This window comes from Pavona decussata, unplaced genomic scaffold (genome assembly GCF_977016875.1).
Source record: "Pavona decussata unplaced genomic scaffold, jaPavDecu1.1 SCAFFOLD_21, whole genome shotgun sequence".
In the NCBI taxonomy this organism is placed as follows: Eukaryota; Metazoa; Cnidaria; class Anthozoa; order Scleractinia; family Agariciidae; genus Pavona; species Pavona decussata.
The window spans coordinates 4,737,749-4,757,500 of NW_028145444.1; the positions used below are offsets into that span (position 1 = coordinate 4,737,749).

Genomic DNA, 19,752 nt, shown 5'->3' on the forward strand with positions numbered 1-19,752 from the left:
CAAACATAACCGGTCACGTGACATCTATTTTCAAGACTCGATGTTAGAAGTGAGTTAAGGTCATCAATTTCTGTTTCGCTGCCAAGTTTGGTGGTCTTTCAGTAAATTTCTGCAGAGTTATGATTGATTCTGTTTTTTACCCAGATATGGCCTTGAGCCATGCCTTAACATGCTTGAGCAGTGAAGACCCAAGTTGGATGAATGTATTCGATGATTTTCTGCATGAAGTTTGTGACCAGTTCGACAATATGGTAATTTCAGGTGACTTTAATTTGCCAAACGTCCTCTGGGGCTCCATTGACAGCGCATCGGATGTTAACGAACTAGCCTTTATTGAAACCTTTCACGACCACCTCTTGACACAACTCAACAAAAAACGCACTGTCAATGTAACCGACACTGAATGTTTCCAAAAGATACGGCGTCATTATTTTTCATTTTAACTCTTTTAGAAAAGCCCCACCAAGGTCTACCAAAAACCCTGATATTTGTCTACGATTATGCAAAAGGCGACTTTGAGGGTCTGCTGTCAGCAATTAACCTCTCTTCGATCATAGCCAATGACGATAAAAATACTGACTGACATCAATGGAAAGACACCCTTCTTGCAGCAGTCTCTAACTAGATATATAAAGACCAAGAGTCTAAAAGGACGGAATCCCATACTTTAAATGTCTGGTGCCATACTGGTCAAGAAAAAGAATCTATAAGAGAAAAGCTGAAATTATCTCCCTCGAGCCACCTAAGGGCCCTTAAAAAAACTTGCGCAGAACAGTTAAGCGCATGCTGCGGAACAGTCGTGATGAGTTTCTTGGTTCCGTCGAGTCCGACCACAACACAACCCTAAAGCGTTTTTTGTATATATTGAAGCTTAATTTCAAATCGCAAACAATCACTGATCGAGTCTCAACGCCAATATCAGCCAGTGAATTCGCTGACCCAGGTAATCTTACGCAGTTAACATCTTCAGCTGAAAATCCTCGGGAAATACCCAATCTGTTTAACGCCTACTTTGCATCAGTTTCTGCCCATGACACCCCCTCCCCCTTTCATCTGGAAGCGCTGTCAATACACCAGCCTCTCCTGATATGTCGGAATTAACGCTCACGGTTAGCGAAGTCCAATCCCTGCTCGAAGCCCTTGATGTCACGAAAGCCACAGGACCTGATAAAATCCCAGCAAAACTTCTTGAGGAAACAGCCTCTGTAATTGCACCATCTCTTTGTAAGCTGTTTAACAAGTCATTAAGCACTGAACCTTTCCCACCGAACTGGAAGAAAGCTTACGTTGTTCCTGTTTTTAAAAAAAGATGAAGCCGAGTGCACAGAGAATTACAGGCCCATCTCCTTACCGTCACTGATATCCAAAGTCAAGGAGATTGTCAACATGGATTCATTAGAGGGAAATCATGCACCTCCAACCTTTTGGAAGTTTTGGACCACGTGGGTTCCCTACTAGACGACGGAAAACAGTGGTCCATCTTAGGCCAGATGTTATTTCTCATCTATGTAAATAACCAGGCAAACCTTTCAGTTGCACCAAAGTCCTGTCACGCCGTGAAGCGAAAATGGCTCGGATAGAGGTTCAGTCCTTTCATGTTTTCCTTTGTTTTGACCAAACACAGAAATTTTGTAGCCAAAAATATTGGAAAATGTAAATTACTTCACCACCAGTTCAAAGTCCTAAAAAACAAATTGAGAAACTATCATTTCTCATTACGAGTCAGTCCTTATTACTTGTAATCTGTTTTTACTAATTTCGTTAGAACTCAAACCAACACTGAACGGAGTCAGTTCAACCCGAAAATAAAATGTTGAATAAGTTACCACACATTTATAGCTGCCTCTCGTTTTGAAAAGATCCATACCCCATCCTTTCTGCTTTGTTTTAATTCAAGTGTTCAGGGAATTCAAGGCTTCATTCTTTTGATTGCTTTCTTAAACTCATTTTCTTATTCTAGCAAGGGCTTAAGTCAAGTTCAATGTCTACTAGACTGTTGGCTGACATTTGATAATTTGATCACGTGACTAAGCATTCGTGTTTTTGTCAGAAATTTTTCGACCCTAATACCTCACCAGTTAACTTCTATGCACTAAACAGACTTCATACCCTAACAACGATTGTTGGTATTTTTCTTTCAAAAAACAACTGGTTTGAGACAAAACCACTGTCTTTCCATGAAGTCAATGCAGCCTATGGAGAAGAAGTGGCACTAGTGTAAACACAGCAAAAAACATTCGTTCAGTGCAATGCTTCCAAGCTTCTAAAAGACTTCCCAGTTCTTTTCTAAGATAATGTCTTTTCTTTAAAAATAAACTTAATATACATCAAGTTACGGTAAAAGCTTCTTGTGGTTTTCCAATAACTAAGTCAACTGAGAATGTGATTAATCATGTGAAGGGTGGCACAACAGGGAATCGGAGCGACAATATTTTCCTAGAGGTCAAAATTTTAATTAAGAATAAGAAAAAGGATAAGCACATTGACCGGGGAAAATAAAAAAGAGGTTTCCATTCAAATGCAGCTAGCAGGTCATGCTCCACTTTAATTTGCAAAAAGTTATTATTTTATGTGATCAAAAATTGAACATGAAAGATTAAAGTTGAATGAACGCATCCGAAATATAAACAAAATTAAACAATGTTATCAAATGCAGCCAAGGTGAACTAGGAAGCTTTGTTTACTTTTACGGAATATTGATTATCGATGTTGGTATTTATAAGAACACAAAAACGACGTCCGTACTGTTTTGTAATTCCTTTAATGAATGGACTTCCTTAAAGTAAAAAACAATTTACAAATATACAAGCACCAAAAAGTGCTGATTTGATTACAGTTAAAGATCCGGCGTTCTCTCGAGTTCAGTAGAGATTGAATAAAACTTGAAGTGAACTTAATTTTAGACTTGTTTCCAATTGTGCCTTCCTTTCCTTTATAAATCTCTCACTTCCTATCATTAACGGTATATCTCTTGGACTTATTTGAAATCCTCAGTTTGGCTTTCATTCGTTTTAACGTTTCTCTGAACACAGGCATTCTAAAACTATAAATAATAGGATTGACGTGAGAATTGGTCATATGTAACATTAAAACAATCTGATGGCTGGTATAATTAAGGATTTCTTGATAAAAGTAATGAACGCTGTAAAGCACAAGGCTAGGAAGCCAAAATAGCAGAGATGCACCTACCACAATAAACAGAGTCTTGGAGAGTTTTTTGTTCTGCTCCGCACTTTTCCTGTTATGTGCCGAGTTGACAACAGGACCTTTGTTGTTAAGTTTTAGTCGTATTGCAAGATAAGACACGCAGATGGAAACCAAGGATAAAGTGAAGAGAATAAAACATAATACTGCGTAAAAAAGAAGATCTAAAAAGAAATGTGATGCACTCATAGCTATGCCAGCGAGCCACACAATAAAGACACTGTAGATGAAAGCTTTTGTGCTTGTTGTTCTATAACGGAGCGGTTGAATTAAGGCGAACGCTCATTCTAAGGAAATAAGAGCCAGAAATAATATAGACGTAACAGAAAATGAAAATTGAAGCGAGTTTGAAATACGATGATGAATTTCTTGGTTGACAATGACTCGTCCAAGTTGTTTCGGAAGATCAAACGCAGCACTGTCTAATAGATCTGAAAACCCAACGAGGAGATCTGCTACAGCCAAGTTGATGAGAACAATGGAGGTTCGTTTTAGTCTTTTACGATGAATCCAAAAAACAAATATTGTAAAACCATTCCCAATCCAAATGATCAGAGACTGGGAAACAGCAACGCACCAAACTGCAATAATAGCTGTTTTAGACATAGCTTGCAGTTAACTTGAAGGTCTATCTCAAACGTTTTTCCTTCTCTTGCGTGCTTCGGTAGGATACCAAGGCGCAGTTTAGACTCAGTAACTCTCTTGTGCCGAACCAATTGAATTCAATTATTTTGGACCTTTGTGCCACAAATTTATCCAGAAGGTGAGTGCAATAAAGTCGAGCTTTGATGCGACTTTCGAGTGACGTGTGATTCTAAGGTGTACTTGTGTCTAACCAAATTCGGCCAAATTGTTTGTTGTGCACGCTCACGACTTTCAGCTTGACGGCCACTCCACAACGCCTAAGCCAATCACTAACCTTGCTATATCGAATGATAAACTTTTAGGAGTCCATGCATTAAGTTTGGCGTCTGAGAGATTCGGCTTACCAGTGGAAGTCACTCTAATGTCGTGCCCGCTAATTCACATCTGCCGAATCAGACTCCATTCCATCATCAAGCCCGCAGTGCTGTGGGTATGACGTCTGATCTGCACCTTTCGTGATAATGAAGTTGACGATGACAATGATAAAATAATTATGCTACTGGCACTTTAGTTAGCTTAGTCCTTCCAGAAAAGCGTTTAAAAGGCGGTGTACTTTGTTGTTATATTAAAGGTTAATTGAACTGTCAAAAGCATTCTGCAGTCAAATTTTAATCACACCTGCACCTGGTAAGAGAAATAATTTGATCCATGGTGGAGAATATAAAAGGACATCATTTACATATAGAAATCGTCATTATCTGTATTAATTGAAAGTATGAAAATAAACACTTATTAACCTCGACATTCTCAATAAACATTTTCTAAATTAAATATAAGTTAAAAAACGTTTTCATTTTGACAGTGGCTCACAACTGGCCGGATATATGTTCCTAATGTGAAATTTTTAAAATGAATCAAGTTGTGCATGCTGGCATGATGCCAATGAAAATTTACTTTCATGTTCCGTAAAATAGCTGAATGTGTTCAAACCTTTGTTTTATTTAAAAATTAATAATATTTCATTGTCAGGATATTATTGAAAGTTATTTACCCCTCTATGAAAGCTCCCCACTGTTTATTTTTCGCTTTACAAGGATCTTTAAAACAAGACAGGAGGCGGAAAACAAGGAGGCGGAAAGCAGACGTCGTTGGATAGCGACCCGTCATACCTGATTTCACATTCTTGTCATCTTCGACAAAGTCCCTCTAATCGTTGTTCACTTTGCAGACTTCATTAACTACACAACATCAGCAAAAAAACGTTTCAATGTTTACGCATATGCCACAGTGTTAGTCGCAAGCTATGTCTAATCTAACCGCTGCTATTGTAGTTGAGTGCGTCGGTACTCTCCAATCTCTAATTGTTTGCATGGGGAATAGTCTTACAATATGTGTTTTCTGGATTCACCGAAACAAGCTAAAACGAACTTCTCTTCTTCTCATCAACTTGGCTGTTGCAGATCTTTTTGTCGGAGTCTCAGATTTAATATTAACGGCAACATTATTACAAGTTCAACGAAATACTGGTTTCCTCGATGCTATGGCCAACAAAACGCTGACGCATGAAGTTATGACTTCAGTCTTATTTCAAGCAATGTTTTCGAGTGTGTCTGTGTTCTTTCTTGCAATCATTGCTGTGGAACGAGCGTTCGCTATGATTTGGCCCCACCGCCATCGAGTAGCAAGCATTAAAGGTTACATCCACAGTGTTGTTCTCGTTTGGGTCGCTGGAATAACTCTGGGTGCAATGTATTTGCTTGTTCTATACAACCTGTTATTGGAATTCCAATATTATGTGGTAGCTTTCTGCTGTATCGTAGCTGTATCCTTGTTTTCCATCTGCGTGTCTTATCTTGCAATACTACTAAAACTTAACCAAAAAGTTCCTGCTCTCAACTCAGCACATTGCAGGAAAAGTACGGAACAAAGCACTAAACTCTCCAAGACTCTGTTTATTGTAACAGCTGCATCTCTTATATTTTGGCTTCCTAGCCTCGTGTCTTTCTGCATCACTTATTTGTATAAAGAATTGATTTATTATACCCTATTTCACATTTTTGGTTTGTTACGTGTATCCAAGATCTCTCGTCAATCCTATTATATATAGTTTTAAAATCCCTGTGTTCAGAGTAACTCTAAAACGAATGAAAACCAAGCTGACATTTCTAAACCAGTCCCAAAAATATAAGGTCAGCGATGGAACCTGAAAACTTTTTGTTTGTTTGTTTGTTTGTTTGTTTCAGTTAAAGACTTCTAAGTAAATTTGCGAATATTAATAATATAAAATCCGTAGAGTATTAAGAGCGGCTGCCAGTAAGAATCGAGAACTGCATTTCAGCGACCCCTTGGTCGAATTTCTGATATTTCGCCTGAAGATACCCTTGGATTAACTTTTTTCGAAAATCATATTTTAAAGTTCCAAGGTATTTTATTTTTTGAGAAAATTGCGAGAGTTTGAAATGCGGTCTAGGTGCGGTCACAGGCCGATGAAAACCGCGAAAATTTAGGTCAAAGGACGAAGCCCCGTTCACGGTGTAAAATAACCCAATGAACTTGAAACTTTACATAAACCTAGACCAACCATCTCACAAGAACATTAATACAATAAACATTCCAAACTCGCTGGCTGCTTTCTAAAGCATGCAGATTTGTGTACGCTACTCAAAATGGCCTCAAAACTAATGCCTATTTTCATTAAAATAAAAGTGTTTACAGCTTCTTTATCTTCTTAAATGAAGCAGTCGATCAGTAAAATGGAGAAAAACGTGTGACCTTGTTTCTGCCGTGTTGTTTTGAGCGTTCGTTTTTAGCAGCGACGGCTCAACTCAATAAGCCAGTGTGACAAAACAACTGTTACTCGAGTTCACTTCGTTGATGTGGGTAATGCGCACGTGATCCTGGCCAGGCACTTGCGCGCGTTCAGGGCGCTTTTAGAAAAGAACTGCTTGTGGGCCAAGCCATGACTACCCTGGTGATGATGACCTTGTCAAGCTTAAAGACTGTATAAGAGATCTGAGAGCCCACCTTTCCAGCTTTGGTTTTTTACGCGAAAAAACTTGATGTTTAAGTATTAGTGTCAGTTTTTGGTTTTTTGACCTATAGTAATGCAGATCCTGGAACGTCGATTTTTTGCAAAAAAAAAAAAAATCTATCCATAACCACTATCCCCACAATTAAAAAAAAAATTTGTAACTTTGAGGGTATCAGAGTAGTGAATTCCCAACCGACCAACCCGACCTCCCCCACCCTCATCCCCATCCCCCCTGGCGATAAGCGTCAATTGTGGTTATTGTTTACTTTCCTAAACCGGTTTTCTCGTTGTTCCTGCCAGTTTCTTTCAATTTCCGAGAAGATAGGAATCTTGCCAGCCTTGGTCTGTCTGATGATGGCCACGAAAACTAACTTATTACTAGCGCAAGCGGGTGAGGGCTGTAACTACCTTATTACTAGCACGTGCGGGTGAGGGCCGTATTTCGCCTATACATTTTCCAATTTCAGATTTCCTGTTATTATTTTTTCACGGAGTTGAAAAAAACTGGCAAGAGCAGCGAGAAAACGATTTAGGAAAGCAAACAATAACCACAATATTATTGACGCTTATAGCTAGGGGAAGGGGGTAGGGCGGTGGGGAATTCACTTCTATGCTCTCAAATATACAGATTTCATATTTTTAATTGTGAGGATGGTGGTTATGGGTGTTTGTTTTTTTTTTTTTGCGAAAAAAATCGATGTTCCAGGGTCTGTATAACTGTTAGTTAAAAAATCAAATGACAATAATACTTGAATTTTTTTTCACGAAAAGAAAAAAACAAAAAAAAAACAAAGCTGGCAAGATGGGCTCTCTCATCTCTTGTACAGTCTTTTAGCCTGACAAGGTTTTCATCACCAGGGTAGTCGTAGCTTGGCCCACAAGCAGTAATGTTCACTATTTACAGTTTCTAAAAGCTAAGTGCTCTGTACGCGCAGGATTCCATACCGAAATGCTTGGCCAGGATCACTTGCGCGTTACCCACATCAACGAAGAGAATATCGAGTTACAGTTGTTCAGTGACAATACAGTTACAGTTGTTCAGTGTCACACTGGCTCATTGATTTGAGCCGTCGCTGCTAAAAACGAACGCTCAGAACAACACGGCAGGAACAAAGTCACACGTTTTTCTCCATTTTACTGATCGACCGCTTTTTTTTTGACAAGATGAAGGAGCTGTAAAGTTTGATTTGCACTACTTTTCCTGCGACATCGAAATGGTATGCAAAGTAATTTGTTGCACATATTTCGTAGGCTAATTGACCGGAATAACTATATTGTTTTAGAGCAGAATAGGAAAGAAATCTGGGATCGAAAAACATTGAATGGCTGTCTTCAGTCAGTCTGATAAGTTTTAGGGCCCAATATGTGATGTTTGGAAACATTCACGGGCTCCAGATGTCAATTGTTTGTGAATCGGTTCTGATCTCATAATTCGTGACGTGCAGGCGAGCAACAGTGTAGCTTGCGAGTTGTTTATCAAAAAAAAAAGAAATGTTAATGTTTATTAATTTGTAAACTGGATTGTTTTGTTACTCAGAAGGTAAGAGTACAGAAATAACCCCAGTGCGGGTTAATGAAAAATTCGATGCTAAATTCTCGTTAAAACGTGCATGAAATGATCATGATATACTGAAAACCTCGTCGTCGACACACTAATAGGTGGTTTTCACCTCACACATCGTCACGCAAGTGAAAAAATAAAATCCTCAACCAGTCAATAGATAAAGTCAAGAAATTGATATGTTGTAGAAGAGTGATACATAAACAACGTGTGAAAGCCACAGGGCTGGGCGATATCTCCTAATCGAGTTATTCGAGAAAATGTACCCCGGAAAATTACAGAGTTTAGAATGGGACGCCATGTTGGTGCCCCGTCTGATGGGCACCAACATGGCGGCCGGAAACCAGCAAAAACATCTGGAGTTTGCCTTGGCTATTTCAAAGCCTTTCTTCTCTCTGCTGAACTTTCACACATTGACATTAACGCTTCTATTACATGTTAGCCGATCAGACCTAAAAAAAACACGAGGCGAATCGATGTTTTCATGTACGTGACATTTTTAGAGCTGCAATCCTTCTGTCACGCACTGCGCAAAAATCTAAAATTCAAACTGCTCTATTTTCAAAACAAAGAATGCTATCCTACTGAAAACAAACAAGCCGATGGAAATTTAGATTTTCTTTTATGTGATGAAGATGAAAACCCAAAATTGTATTTAGTTATGAATTTCAGTTTTTTATGACGTCATGTGAAAACCAAGAATAGGGAACTTACGCATGGACGACGCGGAAAACGAGAGGACGACAACGACCGGAAGTGGATGGTGCAACCAAGAGGGAAGTTCTTCTGTGGACAACTCCAAGCATATGTGAAATGAAAGCAATGGATTGGTCCCAGAGTAAGAAAAGATTGAACCATCTTCGGGATTTAGAGATTCCAAATTCAGTTGGACGTGGAGAAGTCGATCTACTCATTGGCAGTGATTACTATGAGGAACTGCTTCTGCCAGTTGAGCATCGTGTAGGCAAACCAGGGGACCCTGTGGGTGTTAAGACACAGCTGGGATGGATGGATGGGTTGTTGGACAGGTGCCGGGCGGAGTTAGTGAGTGTTGTGCAGGAAATCACACTTACACGTTTCATGCTATCCCTACTCCAGAGTTGAAGGCTGATGAATTGATGCGGAAGATGTGGGATGATGAACTTGTAGGACTCGCTGATCACAAGAGTGAGCCGCTGACCGCAGAGGAAATGCTGGCCGCAGAAAAAGCAAGCAGGTCGAGACGGTACCTTGATGGGCGTTATGAAGTGGGGATTCCCTGGGTGGATGATCAACCACCATTGTATTCTAATGGAGCAGGTGCTGAGGGCCGACTCCTTTCGCTCGAAAAGCAGCTCAACAGAAGGCCAGATGTTGCTGAGAAGTATTGCCAAGTGATGTAGGCTTCTTAAAGATTACTTACACGGTAGGATGCAGCGGGTGAAAGTAGGTGATACAAGTTCTGATTGGCAAGAAGTCAGGCGAGGAGTACCTCAAGGCAGTGTTCTTGGTCCACTGTTTTTTAATATTTTCATAAATGATTTCTTCCCACAAATCAAAACTTTACAATTAAATATGTATGCAGATGATGGTCAACTCTACACCGCCGATACGGATCCGGTATCCTTGGAAAGGGGGAACTCGCGTGAGGTGAGCTCAGCAAATGCCTGGTACGAGATCAATGGAATGATAGCAAATCCCAGCAAACGCCAAGGGATGATACTAGGAAAAACTGACCATCAGTTTAATTTCCCAGTAAATGACTCAGTGGAACTTTTCAGCGTTACAATTGATAAAGACCTTACATTTAAGCAGCATATGTCCTCTATATGTAAAAAGGTAAACAACCAGTTTAGCGTTATGACAAGCTTTGGCAAACTGATGTCTACTGAGACCATGCTCCGTCTTTATAAGGCATTTATACTTCCTCACTTTTATTGTTGTTCTATGGTGTGGCATTTCTCTAGTAAACAAGATTCTGATAAACTGGACCTTTTAAACAAACGTATTCTTCGATTTATTTTCAAGGATTTTAACTCTGAGTACAATAATTTACTTAAAAAGGCAGGAACTGCAAACCTTAAGGACAAGCGTTTACAAAATATGATTCTTACTATTTTTTAAATGTCTTCATTTTTCTGATTATCCAAGATATTTAAAAGATATGTTTCATTTACGCTCTAGCACCTATTTTGTAAGAGGACATAATATACTCTGTTTGCCCAAACCACTGACCACTTCTTATGGTATCAATTCCTTTAGTTACTTGGCATTCTTGGAATTCTCTTCCTGACCATTACCACACTATTTCTGATTTTACTTCTTTTCGACGACTGATATCTACTGGGAACAATAATTTACTTAAAAAGGGCAGGAACTGCAAACCTTTCTACATCATGATAATTTGCAAGTTAGTTGTCTAGGTAGTTAGTTATCTTATTTGTTATATAGAATTAACTTTTTATTATCATTATTTATTAATGCAGTTGGCTCGAAGATATTAGCACTTCAGTGCTACACTGTAAATTCGAAGGTAAATAAAGTTGATTCATTGATTGATTGATTGATTGATTGAACCGTTGATGGGTCCATTGAAGTACTCCATCTGGACCAGACTGATAAGAGTCACTACGTGGGTGATGACATTTGTTGCGAAGCTGTCTACCAAGGTTAAGAAGAGGGACAACCTTCCAGAAGCACAAATGAAAGAGTCATTGACGCCTGCTGGGTTAGATGAAGCTAGAAAGTTCTGGCTGAAACAAGCACAGTGTGAGCGATTCCCAGAGGAGATGCAAGACTTGAACAGACGGAAGGAAGTGAGGAAGCAGAGCCATCTAAAAGCGCTAACCCCAACCATGGATGAAGCGGGCGTATTACGAGTTAGCGGACGACTAACTAGAGCAGCTCTCCCTTACAATGCCATTCACCCAATGATACTACCAAAAAAGCATCCCATTACTCGCCTAATTGCAGCAGATGTACACAATCGGTGTCACCATGCAGGGGTTAACCACGTCTTATCACAAGTGCAACATCACTACTGGGTTGTGGATGGTCGTCAGGAAGTAAAGAATTGGGACAGAGACTGTAAGGTGTGCGAAAAGCGGCGAACAGAACCGGCAGTGCAGATAATGGCACCTCTCCCGGAATCCAGACTTGGAAAAACCATGAGGGCGTTCGCGAAATCCTGTGTTGATTACGCCGGGCCTTTCGTTACCAAGATAACACGAAGAGTTTCCCCCAAGAGGTACTTGTGCTTGTTTACATGTGCAGCCACCAGAGCCGTGCATCGTGAGATGGCATTTTCTCTGAGTAGCGCAGATTTCTTGAATGCATTCAGTCGGATGGTGACTTTGTGGGAGCCGAGAGGGAGCTGCAAGAGCTTGTTCAGTCAATGGATCATAAGAGCATTGCAGACGACGTTGCTAACAAGGGGATCAAGTGGAACTGGAATCCGCCCCTTGGCTCGCACTTTGGAGGAGTGTTTGAGTCCCTGATTAAAGTAGCCAAGAAAACCTTGAAGTCAGTTGTTGGAAATGCAGGGCTGAACGATGATGAACTCCAGACTGCCATTAAAGAAGTAGAAGCACTAATGAAGTCGAGACCGCTGACGTGTGAGGGGACCGACGCCCGTGATGAACCTGTGCTGACGCCGAGCCATTTCCTTGTTGGGCAGTTGGGAGGACAGTTAGCGCCTCGAGTCGCTGATGAAGTAGCATTCAACCCTAGAAACCGATAGAGACTAATCCAGAGTCTTGTGAAGTTGTTCTGGAAGCGCTGGAGGGATGAATTTCTTGCAACACTGAACACACGAAAGAAGCGGAAAGAGATACGTGACAACCTGAAAACAGGAGATGCCGTGCTGGTTGTTGATCAGAATGCACCGCGTACAAAGTGGGATCTGGGACGAGTTGCTGAGGTGATCCCAGGAAAAGATGGGCAAGTGCGCGTTGTTCGAGTAATCGTCAAAGGTCACAACTTCATCCGTCCAGTTACCCGGCTGTGCCCGCTGAATGTATGATGCTGACACTGAGGTCAAGATTCCCATGAGAGGAGGAGCTGTACCTGGATCCGCTCTTCGGGGGGGAGAATGGAGAGACGAACTGATCTGATTTGTGACATTTTCTAGTTATTGTTGTGAAGTCCCAGGCGTTCGTGGCCGCGTGGGACCTAGATCGGATGTAGACTATTATGGGCTATTAAAAAAGCACATGGAATGAAAATGGCTGTCGTATAGATGAATTTTTAGTTTGTGAAACGACAAATAACCAAATTGTAATCCTAGATTCTTTCAGTTTAACACGCCTAAAACGTTTACTTAAGTTTTCGATCGGACTGCGGTTCCGTATTACACACACGATTTTAAAAGAGGAACCCACAGCTATGTTTTTCTAACCTAACATCATTTTCCAAACTCTAAACGTTTTCTGAAAAAAAACGTTAAGCAACGGTTCTGAATTTGCATGAGAAATATGTTTTAGTACTGAATTTGCATTAAAAATTAGCACATCTTTCTTTCTTTTGAATACAAAGAGATCACAACTAATTTGAACAAAGTGGACTTCAATACGTTTTCTTTATTTCAGTCAAAATAATTGTCTGTTAATGAATGAAGCTATTGGTTTAACCTACATACAAATCATTTTGTTTTTTACAGATGGGATTCGAAATACCACTATCTGATAAAGCAGTACGAGTATTTTCAAGATTAAATAAAAAAATTGCAGACCTGCTGTTAGAGGTAAAACAAAAGAACAAAGAATTGGAAGAGTTAAAGAAAGAAAAAGAAAAATTAAAGCAAAAGATCAAAAAAGGAAAAGGAAGGAAGGAACGAAAGGAGAGAGAGGAGAGAGAGAGAGAAAGATTAGACAGAATGTTAAGTAATTTCTAATAGTAAGTCGGGCGCGGGTCACTGGGACCTCGCACACGTCCTGCCATGTAAATATTAGGATGTGTTTTTGTATTATATTTTTGTTGGCAGTTTAAATTCTGGTGTCTGTGACTCTAAAGGAGACTGGGCATAAATCCACCCACTTCCGGTTATGACGTCATCTTGTCGTCCTTCATTAAATATCCAATGACATGAAAACGAGGTTAAGGTAACCCTCATTACTATGCAAAATTATTTGACTCCGCCTATCAGTATTGTTACCTGTCCATCATTTAATGATAATTTCTCGGTTACTATGGTAACTCACTTCGATGAGCACCTGTAAAATTGGATCGGAACAAGCGCATACAACTACCTTTATTGTATCTCACAAATTACTTAATACAGCGAGTGAGACAATTCTTGTGAAAGAAACGTGACTCTTTTATTATTCCAGGTGTATACATTTTTCAGGAAACGGAACCGACATAAGCAAAAAGTTAACAACTCTTTTATAAAACTTGTGATTTCCGTGGTTACCAGCATTAAAAACACCAGCAGGCCTGTAGGTTGCAGAACAATCCCACACTTGTGCGTCGATGAGTTTGGAGCTAAAAATAAACTGCTGCAGGACAGTTGAACGCACTTTATTCTCTCCGAGGCCACGCGTGTCAGTTTAGTCTAAGCTCAAAACGTGCACTGACATTAAGTATTAAATCATTACACACTGCACGACAGCTCAACACCGGCTGGACTCTCCTACAAGGGATTCAATCTGATTAAAGTTTATTTCAGTGTACAGTATAGTGCATGTGTATTTTATTAATTGTTTCAATGCTAAGCTATTTCGGGAGACACTTCCGGTAGCTCCGACTGTGAGTTTTACGGCGTCCGCGGTAAAGATGTGCCAATATGTTAAGGAAACACATTTTTCAATTTCCGCTCCTGAGAGATACAACAGATTGTGTGTCAAGTGGTCGCCTACAGGAGGTTAAAAATAATTGAAAATTTTAAGCAATCATCTCTAAAAGTGGTCGCTTACGAGAGGTTCCATCTATAGTCATTTGACTTGAAAACGTTTGGTATTCAGTTTTGGAAAAAGTGGTCGCTAATGACAGGTTCTCGCTCACTACAGGTGGTCGCAAAGGCAGGTTCGACTGTACTTGCGTTAACGTTAATTCGATTCATGCTCACAAGTTATTTGAGAAAACACGTAAAATACATAAAAGTATTCACTAGATGAAAGTAGTGTTTGAATCGTACTTACTTTATTTTGTGACGAGAATTTACAAAGCTACAACCAGTGGTGTTTTGTTGGAGGGATCCTGGATGGAACTTGAAGGAGCCAGAGAACATTGCACGGAACTTCAAACTCCTGAGGAAATATTAGGACAAGCTCGACTGCCTAATATTTAACATTCTCTTCATCCGTGCAAAGCTTAACAAACAGTGTGATTCTATCTGCACGAAGTTGTTTATTAGTTATCCCATACTCCATTGTTTCTTACTACACCTTTTAGCGTTTTTATTACTATTAATATCTAATCACTTGTCATCATGTGATTCGCGTAAGATTATTTATTCTACTAGCTTTTATGCTTCTATTTCTTAATGTTTCTATGTAAATACTTTAGCACTCTCATGCATTTTGGCGACTTAGGTATTCAAAGACATTACAATTGTATATTAATAAGTATGGTTTATTCTAAGTTATCTTTAACACCGAACTTGTTACAGACCGTTGAACGGTCGAATCGTCGATCGCTTTAAGCGTTTATTGTTATAATTCAATCTCGCTCCAAGAACTCACTGATTCGATGATTCGAAGAAATCGAATAAACATGACGAGATTCACGAGGTGCTGAAATAGCGGCCCCCTGCTGGTTTTGCCCTGGTAAATAGCAAAAGACGCGTTTAGCTGAGCTGTCTGTAAACATGGCGCATCCGGCGCTGCACAGAGTAAAAGTTCTGGCTCAGAACTAAAAGACGTACTGTAAAGGGGGTGTAAAGCGTCGTGCACTCAAAGCTATAAAGCAATGGTACTCGCAATAGCTCTTTTCAATGTAAACACAGGAAAACAGTCGGGTTTGTCGCGTCCAACCAGGGTTGTTTATTATTAAACGGTAAAAATATTCACACAAAATGTTTCCGTTCAATTAATGCCCAACGAAACGTAAAAACACTGCTACGGTTCAGTCTCACTAGAAATCACAGAAAATACAAGTCAAACTGCTTTTCGCAATCAACTAATCAGCACCAAGATTTTCATATGCAATTGTTGTTTGGTCAAAGTCGCAAATCTAAACAATGATCACCTTCCTTTCAAAAGTATGCTTTAAATTGTTTCGCAACCAGTGCCGCTCGTTATAAATTTCCCAAAACTTAAAAAATCTCCATATTTCCACTTACTGCCCAAAGAACCACGTTATACTTAAATTTAAAATATCACTACCAAATGGCCTGTTTCGTACTCTCAGAGGGTAGGAATTTTTTCCTTAAACATCAGTTGAAAAAGCGCATACGGTCAGTCTCTTTCACGAAACTGTCTCCTTGCTGTCTAACTATTTTCGCTAGTTATTGGGAAGCTTCCGACCGCATCATATAACACTCCTAAGCAGTGCAACGAATTGTTATCAACCCTAGCAGCTTCATGCCTCAGGAAAATTGGTCATGCCAAAATTACATTCCTTAAGGTCTTCTAATTACAGCGAATTTCCGTAGAGTAAAAGTTTGATATTTGTTTTCTCGCCGTCAGTTAACACTTCGAACTTGATACCAGTATTTTGCTCCTCGAATTTAAGGTGTTGCCTGAAGTTATTCTGTGTGATCACGTTCTTTGCTAATTAAAAGAGCCGCTATTCATCAATGGTGACCATAAGAAGCTTAAAACAAAGAACGTTTTTATTTCCAGAGGCGTTGGAACCACCTTACTTAAATCATCCATAAACCTAAGTAATGGACTGTCACTGGGGCATCAATCAAGTCGAATTTGGATGGCGCCATATAGTGTGACAGGTATAATCAATTCTGGCTCGGCATTTTTCACTTCATGTTTCAAAACCTTCCTAGCACAAAAGTACCTCCAATATGCAATTATTGAGTCTGAGAACAAATAATACTGCTTCCTCTGTTAAAGCACAGAACCCCCTCATTTTTACCTGTACGACTCAGGTACACTGGACCTACTTTAGCAAACCCTTTTGTTTTTGTTTTTTTAAGGGGTTACTCCAGTGTCCTTGTTTTTGATAGAATCTTAATCATCTGGATTGCGTTTCCAAATTATTTCCTCCATGCCGTTTAGCCGGCATGCACAAAGGCAAGGAAAAGAAAAGAATTGCTCTCTTAAATGGGAATGGGGTAAAATTAGAATACTAAGAACAAATGACCTGGTCAACTGTGTTGATGAAACCAAACATTCGTATAGTCGGGATAGTCAGAAGTGAGTTTACCGCGTGAGTAAGTTTACCGCGAGTTTACCGCGAGAGTTTAATTAGCCACTTGGATCGCTGATACATAGAGGTATGTAGAGTCCTCTAAAGAACTGAAAGTAACTAGAATATGACAAAATTTTAGTATGGAAAATATGTCTATCCACACTAAACGTTTGATCTTTCATTAAGTCTCAAGGGAAAGAAACTTCCTCGATTTAAATTTAGTTTAACTGATTAAGTATTTAATGAAGCTGTCAGAATTTCTCGTTACGACTGGGTGACATCGACAATCGGCCAAGAACATCGACAAAGAGCCGACCAAAACAAAAGCGACCTTCTAGAATACTTCTTCCATTGGAAACAAGAGATCAATATGATTGTGCAGACGAACTTCATTCTAGTTAAAAAATAAATTAAGCTTCGCTCTGTTGGATAAAGATAAAGGTTGTCTACTTGATTGGCATGGTTTGATGGGTGACATCGACAATCGGCCAAGAACATCGACAAAGAGCTGATCAAAACAAAAGCGACCTTCTAGAATACTTCTTCCATTGGAAACAAGAGATCAATATGATTGTGATGACGAACTTCATTCTAGTTAAAAAATAAATTAAGCTTCGCTCTGTTGGATAAAGATAAAGGTTGTCTACTTGATTGGCATGGTTTAGCTAGGGCATGTCTCATTTGTATTTCAAAGATGTTAAATGTAGTCATAATGATAACAAATCCTTTTATTTTCTTGAGGATCTGGCGACGACATATCTAGAAGGTAAGTTCAATCTTCAATAAGAAATATTATTTTTGCTACAGTCAATTTTAGCGGATGTACAATGGAACAGTTGAGGAGAAATCGTTTAGTTCTCACTTCAATTTTTTCGCAGTATTCTTTTCCGGTGCTTTTTGGTTAAGCGCTTAATGTCGGCACTTCCCTGTAGGGTACACGTATTTCTCACACCCTAGCTAGTATACACCTTTCAAGACATTTCTTGAGAGAGAACCTCTAGTTTGCAGGCTAGGCCGAGCTTCAAATGTGTTATTTTTAAACTCAAGCTTAATTAGTTTTGGACTGGATGGTAAACCAAATATGAGCCTATCATTTGCTTTTACTCTTTTAATTACACCGCCATCATCATAACAACTCAATACACTGCAAACTGTGATCCGCTCTGATAAAGGGTTAACACTCGAAACCTCAGGTTTGAAATTTCTCGGTGACTAAATTACTTATACACTTTTTTGATTAAACCAAACACTGATTCGTCTCTACCCTCCCACCGACGCAATACCACAGTTTCTTCAGAAACTAGCTCCTTTTCTACATCGCAAATCACTTTGCCAATAAAAAGCAGAACCTATGCGCTGCTGTGAATTTTTAAACTCGAATGAAGTTCGTCAGCACAATCATATTGATCTCTTGTTTCCAATAGAAGAAGAAGTATTCTAGAAGGTCGCTTTTGTTTTGATCAGCTCTTTGTCGATGTTCTTGGCCAATTGCCGATGTCACCCATCAAACCATGCCAATCAAGTAGACAACCTTTATCTTTATCCAACAGAGCGAAGCTTAATTTATTTTTAAACTAGAATGAAGTTCGTCATCACAATCATATTGATCTCTTGTTTCCAATGGAAGAAGTATTCTAGAAGGTCGCTTTTGTTTTGGTCGGCTCTTTGTCGATGTTCTTGGCCGATTGCCGATGTCACCGAGTCGTAACGGGAAATTCTGACAGCTTCATTAAATACATAATCAGTTAAACTAAATTTAAATCGAGGAAGTTTCTTTCCCTTGAGACTTAATGAAAGATCAAACGTTTAGTGTGGATAGACATATTTTCCATACTAAAATTTTGTCATATCCTAGTTACTTTCAGTTCTTTAGAGGACTCCACATACCTCTCTATGTATCAGCGACCCAAGTGGCTAATTAAACTCTCGCGGTATACTGGTATACCGCCAGAGTATACTGTAAAAGGAAATATACTGGTTCACTCAATCTCCACTCTTTTCCAAAAATCAATCACTGGAGTTAAACTCACTTCTGACTATCCCGATTATACGAATGTTTGGTTTCATCAACACAGTTGACCAGGTCATTTGTTCTTAGTATTCTAATTTTACCCCATTCCCATTTAAGAGAGCAATTCTTTTCTTTTCCTTGCCTTTGTGCATGCCGGCCGGCTAAACGGCATGGAGGAAATAATTTGGAAACGCAATCCAGATGATTAAGATTCTATCAAAAACAAGGACACTGGAGTAACCCCTTAAAAAAACAAAAACAAAAGGGTTTGCTAAAGTAGGTCCAGTGTACCTGAGTCGTACGGGTAAAAATGAGGGGGTTCTGTGCTTTAACAGAGGAAGCAGTATTATTTGTTCTCAGACTCAATAATTGCATATTGGAAGTACTTTTGTGCTAGGAAGGTTTTGAAACATGAAATGAAAAATGCCGAGCCAGAATTGATTATACCTGTCACACTATATGGCGCCATCCAAATTCGACTTGATTGATGCCTCAGTGACAGTCCATTACTTAGGTTTATGGATGATTTAAGTAAGGTGGTTCCAACGCCCCTGGAAATAAAAATGTTCTTTGTTTGAAGCTTCGTATGTAATTAGAAGACCTTGAGGAATGTAATTTTGGCATGACCAATTTTCCTGAGGCATGAAGCTGCTAGGGTTGATAACAATTCGTTGCACTGCTTAGGAGTGTTATATGATGCGGTCGGAAGCTTCCCAATAACTAGCGAAAATAGTTAGACAGCAAGGAGACAGTTTCGTTAAAGAGACTGACCGTATACGCTTTTTCAACTGATGTTTAAGGAAAAAATTCCTACCCTCTGAGAGTACGAAACAGGCCATTTGGTAGTAATATTTTAAATTTAAGTATAACGTGGTTCTTTGGGCAGTAAGTGGAAATATGGAGATTTTTTAAGTTTTGGGAAATTTATAACGAGCGGCACTGGTTGAATAAAGAAAGATCTGGATACGAAACAATTCAAAGGATACTTTTAAAAGGAAGGTGATCATTGTTTAGATTTGCGGCTTTGACCAAACAACAATTGCATATGAAAATCTTGGTGCTGATTAGTTGATTGCG

General features: G+C 39.4%; 1 protein-coding gene and 1 pseudogene across 1 annotated transcript; both read left to right on the forward strand.

Moving 5' to 3' along the window:
* The first annotated feature begins 1,088 nt into the window (after positions 1 to 1,088).
* On the forward strand, positions 1,089 to 9,772 carry LOC146486360 (uncharacterized; annotated as a pseudogene).
* A 1,170-nt stretch (positions 9,773 to 10,942) lies between these two features.
* On the forward strand, positions 10,943 to 12,099 carry LOC146486361 (uncharacterized). The gene is made up of 2 exons (XM_085097074.1): positions 10,943 to 11,452; positions 11,701 to 12,099. The coding sequence occupies exons 1-2, from the start codon at positions 10,943 to 10,945 to the stop codon at positions 12,097 to 12,099; spliced, it is 909 nt and encodes a 302-aa protein (XP_084953200.1).
* The last annotated feature ends 7,653 nt before the right edge of the window (positions 12,100 to 19,752 follow it).

What these genes read in the sequence shown, in the direction of transcription:
- LOC146486361 (XM_085097074.1), top strand. Translation starts at nt 10,943, where the DNA reads ATGGGTCCATTGAAGTACTCCATCTGGACCAGACTGATAAGAGTCACT. An exon ending in ATTGGGACAGAGACTGTAAG is followed by an intron (nt 11,453 to 11,700) that starts GTGTGCGAAAAG and finishes GAATGCATTCAG; the next exon opens with TCGGATGGTGACTTTGTGGG.